This window comes from Cygnus atratus, chromosome 14 (genome assembly GCF_013377495.2).
Source record: "Cygnus atratus isolate AKBS03 ecotype Queensland, Australia chromosome 14, CAtr_DNAZoo_HiC_assembly, whole genome shotgun sequence".
Lineage (NCBI taxonomy): Eukaryota > Metazoa > Chordata > Aves > Anseriformes > Anatidae > Cygnus > Cygnus atratus.
Genome location: NC_066375.1, coordinates 8,217,437 through 8,234,569, shown reverse-complemented (window position 1 = coordinate 8,234,569; position 17,133 = coordinate 8,217,437). Strand labels below are relative to the sequence as shown.

Sequence of the window (17,133 nt, the reverse complement as noted above, 5' to 3'; positions counted from 1 at the left end):
TGGGTCATTTATTAAGAACGAACATGTACACAATGAATCAGATTCAAAGCAAACTTTCTTACTGTAATTTAAGGATTTCTTAACTATGTAATTTTCAGATGACATCCTTTTTGATTAGGTAGTGCAGTCTCCTTATTTTTCTATCCAAGAAGGATAGCATAGAGCTGTTCAAGTGTATTCTTACTGGGTTTGGGAATGTAGATTTCAGAAACTGTTACTGTAATATTCTCCTTTGCTATGTCACCAAGTGAGGTGAGGAAATTTTAGTCAGTCTGTAGCCTAGCTGTTCTGTTGTGGACCGAACTTGGAAGTTCACTGTGCTTTACTCACTAGAGAAGTTACAGGAGACCTGCAGAAGACTTAAAAATAAAGAAGCTGCTAACAAAATTACAGAAATACTGAGTTACTGCATGAGACTGCCTATTAAACGGATAATCCTGCTAAACACAGGGTTATTTAAAGAACAAATTATGTGGTGTTTGTTTTGGTTTGGCACTGGAATAATTCAAGGTTAAAACTTGTTTCTTGCAAGACTTTGTTACCGCGCTAGGCAGTGCTGTACAGCAACAGCTTCTGTTGCCCTGTGTTCGTCCAGACCCTTTCCCCCATCGAAGAGACAAATTTTTCTTTAAAAGATGTAGGTTCTTTAGTGTTGCTGTTTGTTTGAATAGCATTAGTGTTCAAACTGTATGTATGATAGGCATATCTGTGTGTAACGCAGGAATCTTTTTCTTCCATGTTTGGGCTTTAAACACATATTTGCAGAATGGTGTCTCACTGGAAACTCTTAATGGTGGTAAAATGGAGAAAGTTTCTCATCTCAGCTTTTAGTATTTTAGTGTTCCCAGTTGTAAAATTAAAAAAAAGGAAAACAGAAGGTGCATAATCCAGTGATGTCCTTGGAGTAATAGTTAAAGGCATAATATTATGCACATAGGAGTCCCATGTATACATGATATTGTAATTGGTTTGAAATATACATTGAAAAAAAAAAATTTAACTGTGTAACCAGGTTTCTTGTTCCTGCTGCTGGGTCCCTCAGCACAGTGGGCAGCTTCCCAGAGGTTTGAGAAGTGTTTCTAATTAGCCTTACCCTGTCCAATCCAATCCCTTTATCATCACTATAAAGAAACTGTTGTAATATACCCTTTCTGTGACTTCTGTTTATCTTAGTTTTCATGAGATTAGACATGGCATTTCACAAATCTTCTGTGGATCTGATGTCCAGAATTGTACTTGTCCTCAGTGACACCACCCACATCAATAGCAACTGTAATCCTAATGGAGCTTTTAATGGAGTGGTCTGACTCTCGCCCCAGGGCATATTCAAGGCTTTTAAGTTTGAGACAGAAACATTGACTAAGATCTGTTAGGCTTTCTGATTCCTTAATATGTATTAAAGTAAGTTCCACTCTAAATGGATGGATATACTGTTCCTTCATTACATGTAATATATAAATAGCTGCTTTTCTCATGGTGCTCCTTGTTTTCTCTATTACAGGTTTCCTATGCAAATGCTATTTAAAGATTCCTGCGTGTTTAAGACCGATGCTCCTTGAGCATGGAATGTTAAACTTTAATTTACGTGTCATTTGGAGCTCTGAAATTTTGCAAGATATAGCTATCTACTCCTATCCTGAGGAACGCGATTAGCTTGTTCAAAAGAACGTAACTTCCAGAATCTAGCAGGGAACTGTAAGCTTCCTTTATGAGCTGTGATTTCATGCACTTGAATGTATTGGCAGGGTGATGAGGGAACAGAATGACACCGACCATGGAAAAAAAAAGTCTGGAAGATATGGGAAATGCTGGGGATGGAAATATCTAACTGTATGGAGCCCTTTTGGGAAGTCTGTGGGTACTGAGCTTTTTGCATGTAACCGCCTAACCGAGATGTTGAATCAAGTGAATGAAGACCAAAATCGTAGTGCCTTTTTTCTTTAGCAAGACTTGCTGGAAGTGTATGTACAGCATTGTTATAAAATATTTGTTATCTTGAGGGTTAGCGTTATGGCTTCGTGGTTGATTTTAAAGTGTAGTTTAGATGAGAAAACAGTTTTGATTCTCTGCATCTAATTTCTCAGGCTTGAATTCGTCCCCACTCCTGAGGCTTCTTCTACTTCTTATTACTGACTGTGTTCAGAGCCTCATGTTTCCACATATACGTTTACAAAGTATTCGTCATTCAAGGGGTGTGAAACAGAGAGACAGTCTTTTTGGTGTGGAACCAGCAATTATGGATGTGGAATAACAATTTCAGGCACAACAAAATTTCCAGTCAGAAGCTGTTACTAGGAACAGCATAGTTAGCATCACTTACAAAATACTGTACAGATACAGTCTCACCTAACTGAGCTGTCTTCAGTTACAGCACATGCATCTGTAGAGAACAAACACCTTGCGGATCTGAACAAGGAAAGAACTCTACTTTGGAACAAACCTTTAATTCATAATGTTTTGATTTGTATTTCTGTCTTAAAAATAATGATTTTGCTTTCCTGGTGATAAAGAGATTTTTTTCTCTTAGTATGGAAAAAGAAAACATTGGTTTTTTTTAGCATTTATTTTGTGGCATTTCATGGAAAAACACTGAAGAAGTGCTGATACCTTACTAAGAGTAGAGTGCACGTCCTCCTTGCAATACTGTCCTTCTGAGCATTCGTCGATTTGTTTCCTGTATTACTATGTGACGTGGGAAGCCTTCACAGAGTACCAAATACAGCTACTGGAGCTTTATACTGGAGTATGTTGAAATCAAGCATAAATAAAGTTTTCTGCGGATACACTTAAACACTTACCGGAGTTTGTGTCCATATCATGGGTTATGTTCCTTATCCACTGATACAGGAGGGGGAGACCCCCTTACACTATGCCTTTTGTCCGTCATCCTGGGCAGTGTCCCTCTGCTCTTTATGTTCGAGCAGGGCATCCCCAAGCTATATTTCATTTACACATGTCAACAACTATTGCTCAGAGGATAATCTCAGGCCCGTAGTGTATTTATTGTCTTAGGACTAAAAGCTGAAGTGCTTTTCAGACCCTTGCAAGTGTAAAGGTTGAAGTGGCAGATACTTAATAGTTATTTTTGATGGACCTCATTAGTTTCTCCATTCTCCTTAGTTTTATGAGGTTTGGTACAGAATTTCTTGTTCTTCTTGCTTGTCAGCTTACCATCCCTAACATCAACTAAGCATTATTTTTATCTCAAATTATACATTTGAAGTATGTGCAAAACTTTGTCTTGAACCTCACATCCCTTTCTTCTCTCCTTGCTTTTTTCCCCTGTTTTTAGCATACTATAGGGTAGACCTGGATCAGGAGATGACAGCTTTATCTCTATTTACAAATCTCACAGTGTAACTTAAAACAAAATTTGGAGTCATTTAGCAAGTTTTTGAATCCTTTGAGAGTTTTCTTTCCTTTGGAAAATGCAGGCAAAACTCGTGCAAAGTATTTTTTTTTAATGTTTTATCTATGGTATGTCTGTTCAGTTTTAAAGTATGTTAAAAGTGTATAAAACACATGCAAAACTTCCAACTATATTTGTCTGTTTCTTTGAAGAAACGTGTGTCTTACTCTCTGATGCAGTCAGATGATCAAAAATTTATAGCTCTTACCACTGGCTTTTCCCTGGCATCGTGCATTTATTCCTGTGGAGGCCTTCAGTCTCAGACTTGTGCTATCTATTCACTGTTGTAATCATTTGTAGATGTAAACCTTTAAAGTCGATCATTCTCATGTAAGAAATTTTAAAACTAACACTTTGCTTGCCATCACCACACTTACTGTTTCATAGAGATGTGACAGTACTCCTGGTTTTTTGAACTGTTTTTGTAAGAAACAGCACTGAAATAAAAGTGGTATAATAAAGAGTAAAAATTATCTGTTGACACCACTCTGTGGTTTAGATTTAAATATAACACACGAGCATAATAATTAAGTACATAGTTTAGACTTAAATATAACATACCAGAAGAAAAGAACGTACAACAGCTTGTAAAGTTAAAGTCAACCCACTTGTTTATTTGGTGGTCTCTATTTTGGATGTAACTTCCAAAATCCACTTCATGCAGTCAATATCTTTGTCCACATTAAAAGTTTTGTAAATGTGCTTGGTACAAGAGTCCACTTGTGTCTCAGTTAACACTTTGGGGTAAATCCGAGTGTAGCCGTGTTTGAAACACTGACTGCCAGGATGCTCCTGTCGCTTCTGCCTGTTGTGTATCCATCCATCTGGTTGTGAAGCAGGCTGGGCCCATGCAATCCGGCACGATTCCCTGGAAGCTGCCCAGTATAAACTAATCAGCGAGCCCCCCCTGGTGTCTGAAAGTGTCCTCGGATATTAAATTTATATCAATCACAGGAAGTCTTGGCAATCAAGCTAGTCACTTTTTCCCTTCACATCTGGACATAAATTATTTTTTTTGTTGCAGAGGTCACAGGAATCATGGGTAGGGCATGGAATGAGGGCCATAGAAAACATGGGAAAGGAAGAATAAAACTATATTTCCACCTTTTTAGAAGTGGTTATTTTTAAGTGACCTGGAACGATGCCAAACTATACAACTTTTTTTTTCTTCTTGAAGTTTACATTTGTTGCTGAATTAAACGCGGCTTAAAGATGCTTTGTTTTGGAATGCTTTGTGCCTCTTACATCTCATCGTGACATTTATAAAAAAAGCTTTCTCCTAGTTGCTGAGAACAATAACTTCACTGCAGAATGGTTTTAGGAGTTTATTTCCCTATTTAGTCGGTTTTAACTGCACTTTTTTCTTTTTTTGGCATTACTTAATTTCCCCTTCCATTCCCCCTCTAAACCCTGATGCCGCTTTAGCCGTGCGACACCGAGCACTTCCATAGCTAATACTGGCTTTTGATTTTTACAGTAAGTTTGCATCTTTCATGCATTTTTCCAGTCTTAATGCTTTACTCTACAAAATGAAGGAAATGCTTAACTTTATGCTCTCCCACCCACCCCCAGCTCCCCATCAAGTCTCAAACAAGCGCTTGAGGAGGGGTTATAAAAACAAACAGAACCTTTCCATTCAGCTCGCTGCCTTTCCTCGCTTCGGACAAGGGAACCAGTGTGCTGAAAGCCACGCAGCTCTGAAGCCCGTGGCTTTGTGTTGTGTTGCTTTGGTTTTTTTTAAATCTGTTTAAAGTCCCATGCGTATGGGAAATAAAGGTGGTATTAGTTCACGTTTGTGTGGATGGTAAAGAAAATGTCAAAACCAGAAGCTTGAGGCATGTTTACCATAAATGAATTTGTAAAACCCCTAATTGTTGCTGTCCATACCTACTGCTGTTTTCCTGCATGCTTTTTTAAGTATAGATGGGTTCTGTTAGCTTGCTGATTATTTATTCAGTCATGTAGCTTACATTCTCTTTAGACACGAAGTTGAATAAAATCATACATCAGAATCTGACAGCAGGAATTCTCATGCTGAGAATCCAAGATTGAGTCCAGGAATTTTATTCTGTTTTAACAATTACCTTCTGTGTCCCCTTTTGGACTTAGGGGATCTCATTCTTGTTTCTGCTCCCTGTTCCAAACCTTGGTTATCTTTATGCCAAATAAAATTCAATGGGCCAACTCCTCCAAGGACAGAGGGATGACTGTTAAGCGTCTTCATTTTTTTTCTTCTAGTCCCTTCAGGTTCGCAGGAGTTCTTAAGTAATGAACACCTTCTCAACGTAATATTTTAAAATCATTTTATTCCTGCTATGGTTAATCAATTTGACTTTATAGGATAGTCTGCATATTGAGCAGTCATCTTGCAGCATTTTTAGCTTCTGAAACCAGTTGCATGATGTGCTTAAACAATGAACTAAATCTTAAAATTTTGATTCAATAGGTGTAAATGTAATTCGTAGCTTACTTCAGATACGCTGCAAAGGATGCAAGAAAAACAGAAGCTACTAGGTTTCCTTTTGGAAGCTTCATTACTATCATGTTGTTTCGCAGTGCTAAATACGTGTGAATAAGGATTCACTTATCATGATGATAGATTATCCCATAGTTAGAATGCTGTTTCTCAAATATTCTCTGTATGAGTGACATTTTAGGCAAATGCATGGGGCCCGCTTGCTCATTTCAACATATAGGGAAAGTCACTGTGTTATTGAATATATTTGGACACTTTTAGGGGCACAGGGGATGTCGCTGGGATCATAGCTGAATGTTACCACTTAAAATCTTAGATTCATTAAAAAAAAAAGAATAACACAATTGTAATTCAAAATTGTAATATAACTTACATTTAGAAATAGGAAGCAGTTTTTAAAAATATATTTTTGTGAACTCATAGGGGTTGCTTGAACTCCTTGTAGTATTTGCATTGCTTTAGTCATAACACGGTGCTCTGCAGACCTTCTTCCTTTATTTTCCCTGGAATAACTTTAAGCTAGAAAACAGACTTTATAGTGAATTTTATTTTCCTTGCTGTAGTCTTCTGAAGCGTGGGGTGCTGTGTTGTTGGTTTCTTTAGTGGTAGTATCTTTAATAACACCTGTTTGGTACTGATATTTTTGAGTGTCTCGTAGTGTTCATCATTCAAAAAGCCTGCTGTTGGCTGCGTTAGAAAGCTTCTTGCAAATAAACACATCGTACAAAGCTGCAAGTGAACCATCTCTAGTCAGGGAAGCTCTCAGCTTTGACTATGGTAGTTCCGTTTCGATTTTAATTTGACCAAAAGCCATTTTTACGGGACTGAATCTAGCTGTAATGTAATCCATAGTTTCTCATCTGTATTCTTGAAGACTAATGGAATATTAAAAACCTTAAAGATAACATAAATGTGTTGTATAGTGTCCTCAGGGTAACTTCTGCACTAAAGATGTTTTCTTTCCCACCCTGTAGAGGTATCTCATTAAGGTACCCACTAGTGTCATTATTAAGTTTTCATGTATTTCTCAGTTTTGATGCTAATCTTTGTGTGTGTTAATTTTTTTCTTCCTTTGCAGCACCAATGTGGTTATGAATTATTCAGAGATAGAGTCTAAGGTTCGAGAAGCAACCAATGATGATCCATGGGGACCTTCGGGGCAACTCATGGGAGAGATTGCCAAGTAAGTCATAATTTGAGTAAGTCATAATTTGAGTCAGTGATAAAGAAAGCAAGGTACGTTTTATAGAGGAATGTGAAATTTGTTGCTAAATCAGCTCTGCGTTATGCTGACTGATAATGCTGGAAAAGTTGCTGTAAATAAAGTCTTTTAAAAAAAAAAATCCTTTTTTTAAATGCCTCATAACATATTGGAAACTGTCAAGCAGAAAATTCTTTATCTATGTATGTAGCCTCGTAATTCATTCAACATATCTGACTGTTTTAGGGTGTTTATTTTCATGCTGCTTTTTTTTTGTGATGTTCTAAATAACAGGTCGTTCTCCTTTTTTGTATTTTTTTCTGCCAAAATGAGTTTGGAAGTCATGTTTGACCAGTTGCTGTGGTTGTTAAGGTATTTTTCTTTAGAAAATTGCCTCAGACTCTCTTCAGAGTATTTTTCTTTTGTAGTGATGGTATGTAAATTACTTCTATATGAGTAACAAACAGGGATAGTGTTTTTGCTTGTAATGCTGTCAAACTTGAATGGGTTTAGATCAAGCCTGCCATCTACTGTCAGCCCCTAGTCTTAACAAGCTATTATGGCAAGCCACTGAGAATAAAATTTCTTTACTCCTTTTGTTTAATTTTTGTAGGGCTACATTTATGTATGAACAGTTTCCAGAACTTATGAACATGCTTTGGACTCGAATGCTGAAAGACAATAAAAAGAACTGGAGGAGAGTTTATAAGGTGTGTATTTACGTGAACTTAGAAGTGTGCAGGACTTTGTATTGGTCTACAAAGGATGTAACGCTTGATGCTAGGGTAATGTTCTGATACAGTGTCTTGTTTAGATACTGCTGTATCACCTACTCCACTAGCAACCTATAATTTCTTTCCTGACTCCTTAATGATGTTACTGAAATCAAAGATGTCTTTCAAGTACTGTATAAGGAAAAACATATCTGATTTTAGAAACGTTCTCAGATGCTGCTTAATAGAGCAATTATATTTTGTTGATGTTCTCATACTGGAGTAGCATTCGCGTTTTTAATCTACCCAAATGTGCTGTTATAGTGCTCCAAGAGAAGTAGATGACAGTTTTTGAAGGAGCTTAAGAATAGCTGAAATAAGATCAGAAACTAATCTTAATTTTATGACAAATACTGATTCTAAAAATTGTGGTTTTGCTTTGAGTGGACCAAATTTTCTTGCAGATCTTATCATATGAGCGTGTTATGTCCTGCTTGCATTTTGGAAGTAAAACTGAAAATCATTTGCATTTTTCTTGTCTTTGGCTAATTAGCATGGTATGGAAACTTTTTGCTTAAGATAATCACGTTGCACTTAAAGTGGTGTTCAATGCTCACTGAATTATGCAAATATAACCTCATTTTTTAGAATTGATGTATTAGAATAGCTTATTTTGTTGATGCCAAAGTTGTAACAAGACAGAATTAATTCTAAGGCATGGCTTGTGCTTTTCACAGGTGCTTGATGTTTTGTATTCATAGTAATTGTTTTCCCTGAAGTACAATATAAATTAATATTTAATGCTATCGCACATAACTACTTAATGTTATAAAGACTGTGTGGAATTGCCTATCAGGTTGTGATAGGTTGAAATATAATGATAGTTTTAGCTGTAAAAAGGCACTACTTTGGATAAAGTGCATTATTTATTTTTTCCAGATAGAAATCCTAAATTTAAAAAACCGCAATTAAAGTACTATTTAAACTTCATTTATCTTGTAACTTGCTTATATTTGTCCTGAAATGCAGTCTTATATATCCATTGCAACCTGCATAAGACTTCTTGCTTTCATAGGAGTTGCTTTTTGGTGAAAACTGATGGAAATTGTGAACAAGAGAGGCAAAAGAAAATGTGTCATTTCACAGGGTTAATTTGTTCTCTTAAGCTTCTGCTGCTGTGTTTTAAAACAATTAGTAGCTGATGAAGGCAACTACTTGTCATTTGGTAACAACAAATTGTAGTTTACAAAATGCAGTTCTGATATCCTGAAGAGCATTGGGGGGGGGGGGCGGATGTTTTTTCATAGGTGAACCCATATAATAAGCATTTATTTAAGAGGGGAGAGTCTTATTACTTAATTTGGGGGTGTGGGGGCGGGTTTGGTTTTCTATTGCTTTTTTAAAAAAAGGTAGAGCTTTTGTTCATGCAATCATAAGGTGCTTTGTATTTTTATAGTCTTTGCTGCTCCTAGCTTACCTCATAAGGAATGGATCAGAGCGTGTTGTTACAAGTGCCAGAGAACACATTTATGATTTGCGATCCCTGGAAAATTACCACTTTGTAGGTGAGCAATAGAAAAATCTTATAAGCAAATTAAAACAGTAGTTGGAGTTGTCAGTCACCTGAACCAGCTTAGAAGCTTCCCCAGTCTAATTAGAATGTGACTGTTGCCAGTTGTGTGAAGAGTGCAGAATCCAAGACGTGGGACCCTAGAGTATTAATTAGTGAAGACAAGAACTTGCAGAAAAGACTGGCTAATAACAACAGAACCAACACAACATGAGTGTTCGGGTTTATATTAAAATATGCACTAGAGACTGGTCCCCTGTGGTGTCCGTAAAGGAATAGCTTTAATCATATGGGAAGAAAAGGTTAGAGCTCCAAAACACACACATCTGTTTGAAGCTGAGTTTTTTTCCTCCCACCAAGTAATATTTACAGTGCAAAGGCAGCAAGGCCAGTGTGTGTTTTGAATGTGAAAAAGGCTGGGAAAGGAGCACGCTTAGCTTGTAGTACGTCCCAACTGAAAGCACTTTTTCAAAAATTCAGTTTTGCAGTAAGAGTGAGTTCCTGCAATTAAAGTTGTAAAAGCTGTACCAAAAAGGCTTATGTTCGGGAGGGTTAAAATATTCAGTGGAGGATATAATCTCTATCTCAGTCTTCGAGCTTTTCAATGTTTCAACAGCAGTTAGATGTTTTCTAAATACACCATTCATTGAAAACTGTCACTTATCTAGGGGTAAAAATTGGTGTTAAAACAAAATATTTGGCCCCTATAAAACAGAAACAGTGGAACTTGGTACCCCTATAAGGTCTTTCACTTTGATTGCTCTGTTCCTAACTGAAGTTTTCTTACCAGTTTGTGATGCTCGGTATTGCTGCCTCTGATTTATTTTCTCCTCCTGTTTCTGCTCCTGTCCCCCCTCATGCTCTTTATCCTGCATTATCTATACAGATGAAAATGGCAAAGACCAGGGTATAAATATACGCCAGAAGGTTAAAGAAATGGTTGAATTTGCTCAAGATGACGATCGACTTCGGGAAGAAAGGAAGAAGGCAAAGAAGAACAAAGACAAATACATTGGTGTTTCTTCAGACAGTGTTGGAGGGTTCAGATACAGTGAGTACTAACTGGGCTTTGTTGGTCAAGAATTGACAACCTAGACTCTCAGTGTAGCTTAGATATGCAGAAAACCAGATAACTACTAACAAATTTCTAAGATGCTCCTTTAGATGTTTCTTCTTTATATTTCTTTAACTGTCAGTGTTGATATTATTATCAAATAAAGCTTGTATTTCTTCCCCTCCCCCCATATATATGTAAATGAAGTACTTCAAAAATCTTTTTTCCTTTGGCAGACTTCTCAGTATGTGGGTGGGCTTTCAGGTAAATTAACTAAAAACACAAGTGACATTGATGCACTGGTTTAGCCAGAAGTTAGTTATTCTGTTTTTACCCTTAGGCAGAGCCTCCCTGAGAAGTGCATGCTGCTGTAGCAGAACTAGATAAATAGATGCCCTTGTAAGTCAGGGTTTCTTAGTCTTTCTGTAATTAAAAAAAAAAAGTGATCTTTCCACCTCCCACAGCACAAGAATATTGATCCACCTATGCCTGCCAACCTCCTTTAGAATCACTGCTTAATTTGGGTTAGGGCTTTGGGGGGCAGTAATACTGTTTGGGTGAAACAATGTAAATACTATGTCCCATTAGACTTTTTGGTTTCCCATGTCATACTGTTTGAGTATTTGAAAGGTATCTGTGGATTCTGATGTCTGTCATGTCTGACTTTAAATATGTGGTGGAGCTTATATCAGCAGTTTATCAATACAGTTGTCACCGTCTTGGCTTGTGTTTTTAAAACCTTTTTTGAATAGCAGTGTAGGTCCCATGTGCTTTTCAGAGGAGGGTTCCCAGAGGTAATACTGAATTTACTTTATATAGCCCTCCTAAGCTCGTGGCTAGATGTTGTACAGCAAACCTGTATGCAGGCTGGAAACTTGGTGCATAGTGCTCACCCCTAAATCCTAGAGAACTATAGCTGCTGGTGAAGGGGTCGTAGTTAACACCAGAAAGCTATTTCTAAACTTACCTGTAAAACAAATACTTACAAACATTTTTAATTATTTGTAGCAGGGATCTGAGCTTGAACCTGCTTCTATGTTGATATATCCCAATATGTCATCCATGATCCAGCTGTCAGTCCCGAAATGTTTGCGTTTTCTTTGGCCCAAGTGGATCCTTGGGTTCTCTTAATAAGGGATGTTTCCCCAGGTCTCAATGGCACAAAGCTCTGGTTTGCTAGAATCAGTAACTGCTTTGAGAGAAGGCTTTAGGATGAGATCTGAGTAGGAACTGTGTATGACTTAGACTTCACCTGCAACTCTTCAGTTCTGTGCATGTTTTTCCCTCTTCTTCACTTTGAGCCTTAGAAAATTAAAGGCTTACTCTCTCCTGCTTTTGGCAGGTTACTTCCCCATGTTCTTCTATTCTCCCTTTTCCTCATATGCAGAGTAGATAGAAATCTCCATCTCCATGGCAGGATACGTCTTTATTATATTGTTACAGGTTTTTGCCTACTTGCTTGGAACTCTACTGATTCTCTCTCTTTAGGAAATTCTTATGAGTCACTTCATCTGTACTTTTAAGTACGTGCCCCTCTGTTCTTTCTCTGAGCTTTTCTTTTGACTTACTCTTTACAGAGTCGTGATCCATCCCCATATGCAGGGTAGATTTTTCTCCATATGTTCTTAAGTTATCATTCAAGTTTCTGAATTCAAAGGGCTCTGTCCTTTGTTGTATATTTCACTTTTGTGGTAAAGGATTTTTAGTTTTTCCCTCATTTGTTGAGTGAAGTTCTTAAAAATCTTCCCAGCAGCACAAAACAAACTTCCTTTCCCAGGTCAGACTTCTAAGCTAAAAAAATTATAGTTACTTAAATAGAAAATGCTTGTATTTCCACAGTTCTCCTTAGTTCTTTTTGTCCTGATGAAAATATGGAGTTCTTAGTTTTAAGTCCTCATTTTAAAATTCATATCACACAAGAAAACCTTTTAGTGGAATCTCCATTAAAATGCTGAAGAACCTGACGTACCTGAAATAAGGCCATTTCACTCTCCTGCAAAATTTAACAGTAGTATATTTCTAACTATTTCTCCTTCTCCAATGATAGAGATCCCACTGAGTATCCGGCTGATTTTTAACAAGCACTCAACGTAGAAAAAGTTTGTCAGTCTGTTATGGATCTAAACAAGATATCATTGGAGATCTGCATTTATCTCTTTGATAAGAAAATACATCCTAGTATATCTCAAATTCTGCACCTTGTAGTGCTGGAATCATCATTTTCTTTTTGTTTCAAATGGCTTAATTGAATACATTTTGAACATAACCTGAGATGCAATATAATTTTTATGTAATTTGAAGTATTAAATTTCTCACCTTTCTTTCTACTGTTCAGTTTTACCCAGCTTAAGTAATAAAATCTTATTAGTGTTTTTACATTTTTCAATAGTAAAAACAAAAAAAAACCCACCCTTGTTGCATGGGTGTGATGGTCCAAAATATAAAAATGCTCACATCTTAGTGTTGTCTAGAAACTGAGCTATACTGGGTTGTTTTGTATACCTGTATTCTCAGCTGAAGGTCTAATGTAAGATCACAATGCTAGTTATTAAAGCATGATGTGGTTCTGATAGTTAAGTCTTTGTTAGAATTAAGTGCTGTTTTTTCTTTTAAATTAAACTTGGGTTGTTTGAGTATGTTTAAGCCCAAGCTTTAGTCTTTACAAAAAAAAAAATCTTAATTTGATTGTACAGCAAATGTACTGATTCTAAGTAAAACCATCAGCTGTTTGCAAGCTCTCAGTGTGGAGGTCTTGATTACTGGAATAGAAAAAGAATGAATGATGTCTGTAAGTGTTCAGTAAAGATGTTCAGGATATTCAGTGGCTGAAAAGGTGGGTTGCTTTACTGCTTCTTCCTTTTAAAAGAAGCTTTTATTTGTACACTGAGCATGGAAAAGAAAGAGCAAAGCTATCACGCATTTCATGCTTGTCTTTCAATATTTTGATACTATGCTTTTATCTGTTCTTGAGTCTCAATGTATAAATGTTTGTTTTACCTCTGAACACACAGGTTAGCCGAGAATGAAATATCATGTGTTAAATGACTGTTACAAAGCTGGCATGCCCCATTTCTGATGAGCTGCTTATTTGTAGCCGGCGTTGATTGTACTTCTTGTGCCTCTCTGGCAGAATCCTACAGTATTCTGATGTGCTGTGTAGTGCATTAAGGTTGTGTGGCTGTCATAAACAAAAGTCTTTGATTCTGCATTCCTGCCACTTAATGATTGGCATTACATGCTGTGCCTTGCTGTAATAGTGTTGATTCAGCACTATGGGAGCTTTCAGTTTCCTTTGAAAACCTGTGAGCTTTGTGTTTGCAGGGGAGGGAGGCTTGAGAGTGATTCAGAAAACACTATGGGCATTTATTTGCTGTTACCTTTAGTATTTTTTATCTTAATGCCTTACACAGGTGAAAGATATGATCCTGAGCCCAAGTCAAAGTGGGATGAAGAATGGGATAAAAAACCTGCGTTTCCGTTCAGTGATAAGTTAGGTGAGCTAAGCGACAAAATTGGAAGCACGATCGATGATACCATCAGCAAGTTCCGAAGGAAAGATAGAGAGGACTCTCCAGAAAGGTGCAGGTATTAGAGTCATTTTAACATGGATTTATTCTGTGAAATTGTTATTATAAAGCTCCTTGACACCGCTGATTATTAGTTACAATCTGCTGCCATTCTTCATGTGGAAACGTGTGTGGGGTCAATACTTGCTTCTCTTACGAAGCTCTTGCTGGCCTCTGGGAATCACATAGCTCTGTTGATAGTTAACTGCTGTTGGCTGCCTTCCATTATAGCCCCTAGCTTAGATGCCTGCTGGCAAAGCAGGGAATTTGGCTGAAGTTTCTTAATCTTTGCTTGTCTCAGCATTTCAGTGGTCTTCCTTGAGCCAGTGTACCTGAAGCTGTCATTTAATGCTACAGTTACTCTGAATGCTCAAGTGCTAAAGGAGGAGATAAAAAATAATTTCCTTAGATCTGTCTTGACATCATGCATCTTCCCTGAGTCCATCTCAGGAAGAACAGACTGCAGGTGACTTACTGAAATACATTAAAAAAATAAATAAAAAATTGAACCTTCTTAAGAAACTTGTATTTTACGTATGGCCACTAAAGATTTTGAAGTAAGAAGAAAAACCTACCCTGGTTTGCCTGCAGAAAGAGTTTTAAAAGCATCACTCTTCAACAGGTGCATTGAATTTTATTATCTGGAGTTCAAATTTGTGCTTAAGAGTCTGAAATTGCTGCAGAGGAAGTGCTTAAGTATATTGAAATAATCCCCTTTTGGGAGACATCTTAATTCAAATTTACGCTGAGAATTTAAAGGTATTTTTAACAGGAATATGTTCAAATTTTTGTGCATTTATATACACAGACGTACATACGTATATGTTACAAAACTTCAGCAATTTTGTAGGAAATAAAAATAATGACAGTGGTAGCATTTCCAAGAAAAAGGCAGTATGGCCTTTTTACTAGGATATTAATAACTAATGAAACTGGTATTCTTTGCACACATCTGGGTTCCCTCTTAGATTTTACTATCAATAGACTACAAAGAAGAAGGGATCAGAAGTACACAATTTCAGACTTAACCATGATGTATCGCTGTGTACTTTTCTGTACTTACCTTTGAAATGTGCCGTAATGCCTGTACAGCTTACTGTCCACAGTTCATGTAGACAATGTGCAGTAAACTTTTTAATCTTGCTACTTTTGCTTTATTTCTGAATGACTTGTGGAGATAAAAGCCTTGCACCTTCCAGTGTTTCAGACAGTCCTTTTTGCAGTCTTTTCACTAGGAAGGGTGACTGAATGGTGGGACTCGTTCATCTGGCAAATGTGCTGTTGTTATGTTCTGTTGTTTCTAGCTTAATAGCTTTATAAATCATTTTCTTTAGCACTGTAAAACCAATAAAGGTCTTGAAGCACAGAAAATGAATCTGACTTGCACATCTTCAGGATGGTTACTGGAATTCCGATGGCACAACCTTTACCTCCAACATACTCACTAGAAATACTTGGCCTAACTTCTGGCTTTCTGACTGCTTGCAAAGCTGGCAGTTTCCGTGGAAGAAAAAAAAATGCTTGAACTAACTAAGAACTTAACTTGTGATATAGCTGGCTTGAGTTTATAGAAGATTTTGGTGAAAGTGCTGTTCACGTAGCTAAATGGAGTAAACTAGTCTGTATTTCTTTGGTTTCTGGAAGTTGCAATGATGTACTTCGTTTGTAGCTCTCTTAATTACTTGGTACAGTGCAAGCTATAACTTTTATTTTTGACTTAATTCTGCAATTCTCAGTTAAAGCACTGTAATTTTACTATTCTGAGCATGGTAAACACTTCAAGGGAACATGAATCTGTAATGTTTGCTTGCTGTTAATGTGAAGGTTAAGGAACACTTCAAAACTGTCTCACAAGATCTGTTTTTTAGTGGTACAAGTTGTCGTAGAAAACTGAGTATTGTAATGTTTGGCCTGCATTCTGGCATATATATATTTAATTTCTTTTCTCCAAAGCTTTTAGACACTTAGTGTGTCTTAGCAGACACAAAATAAGATCACTAAAGACTCACCCCTTTCCATTCTTACGTTGATCAGACTTTAGTTATCAATCACTTGTCAACCTACAGAATGTGTGCGTGGACTAGGCAGACTCTGTAGTGATGACGAGAATTACATTGCAGCAGGCTGTAATAGACTCAGTTGTGATGTCCTGATCTTAGATGTGTTCAACACATTTCAAAGGCAACGTTGATTCTGAACGCCTTGGAGGAGTATAGGTGATGTGTACTAACATTAAAACCAGCCTTGTTTGGAGGCTTGTGTTAAATCCTGATGTCATAATTGAAAAATGAGGTTAGTGTCCCATCTTATTTATTTTGCACATAGCATATGTGCAGAAATCCAGAACTGGAAGAGCAGTAGCCTGCTGTTGCAAGCCGAGGTTGTAGTGCCTTGGAAATGTGAGCTTAGGTGATGCTATTTGAGTTCACTTGTCTGTATAAGGCTGGTTCAGGCAAATTCCAGTAGTTACTCGGTTGGCCTGAAGATATGATTTTAAAAATGCTGAGCATTTACTTTGCCTAATGGTAATGAATTGAGCCATCCCCAGCGGTGAAAAGGAAGTACGCATAGAGGAAGTAAGATGCCTACAGTGTATTCCGAAAAGCACACTATTGTTAACGGAGAACAAAGGCTACCCTCCAGAGTATATTGCAGTTACTGTCATATTCCCACTGACAAAGGGACAGCCTTTCTTAAATTTTGCAGTTTTTGTATTCTAATGCATTATTAAAATATAAAAACCTTCTACTTTCAACTGTGTTGCTAAGGGAATTACTATTTCAAAATACTTTTCAATATATTTAAGCTTTCTCTACAGCAATTTTCACCTTTGTGTACAAATCTTATCCTGATGATTACAAGCAACATGACTTGTTGAAGGAGCAATTGGTTTGCTTGTGAAAGGCTTGAATTGTAAGAGTAGAAAACATAACAGATTAAACAGATATTGCACAGTGACATCTAAAAAGTTTTCACCTGAAATGGTGATACTCTTATTCTTTTACATTTTGAGAATAAATGTGTTCTATGGAAAATGAATAGTATCATTTTAGTGCATAATTCTGTGAACATTTTTTTCCATAAACATTCTGAAGAAAATAAAATCCCATTTATCTGGAAAGGGAAATAAGTTTAAATAGGAAT

The 17,133-nt window shown here is 36.9% G+C and overlaps 1 protein-coding gene across 2 annotated transcripts in view; it reads left to right on the top strand.

The window, feature by feature from the left end:
- Positions 1-17,133, top strand: part of CLINT1 (clathrin interactor 1) — a 47,803-nt gene that overhangs the window by 17,878 nt on the left and 12,792 nt on the right. Inside the window, exons 2-6 of one of the 2 annotated variants that reach the window (XM_035559803.2) lie at positions 6,964-7,068; positions 7,700-7,796; positions 9,256-9,364; positions 10,256-10,420; positions 13,834-14,002. In XM_035559803.2, the coding sequence (XP_035415696.1) occupies positions 6,964-7,068; positions 7,700-7,796; positions 9,256-9,364; positions 10,256-10,420; positions 13,834-14,002 (645 nt within the window). Of the gene's footprint in view, positions 1-6,963; positions 7,069-7,699; positions 7,797-9,255; positions 9,365-10,255; positions 10,421-13,833; positions 14,009-17,133 lie in introns of both variants that reach the window. The other variant, XM_035559802.2, reaches the window with a different exon arrangement.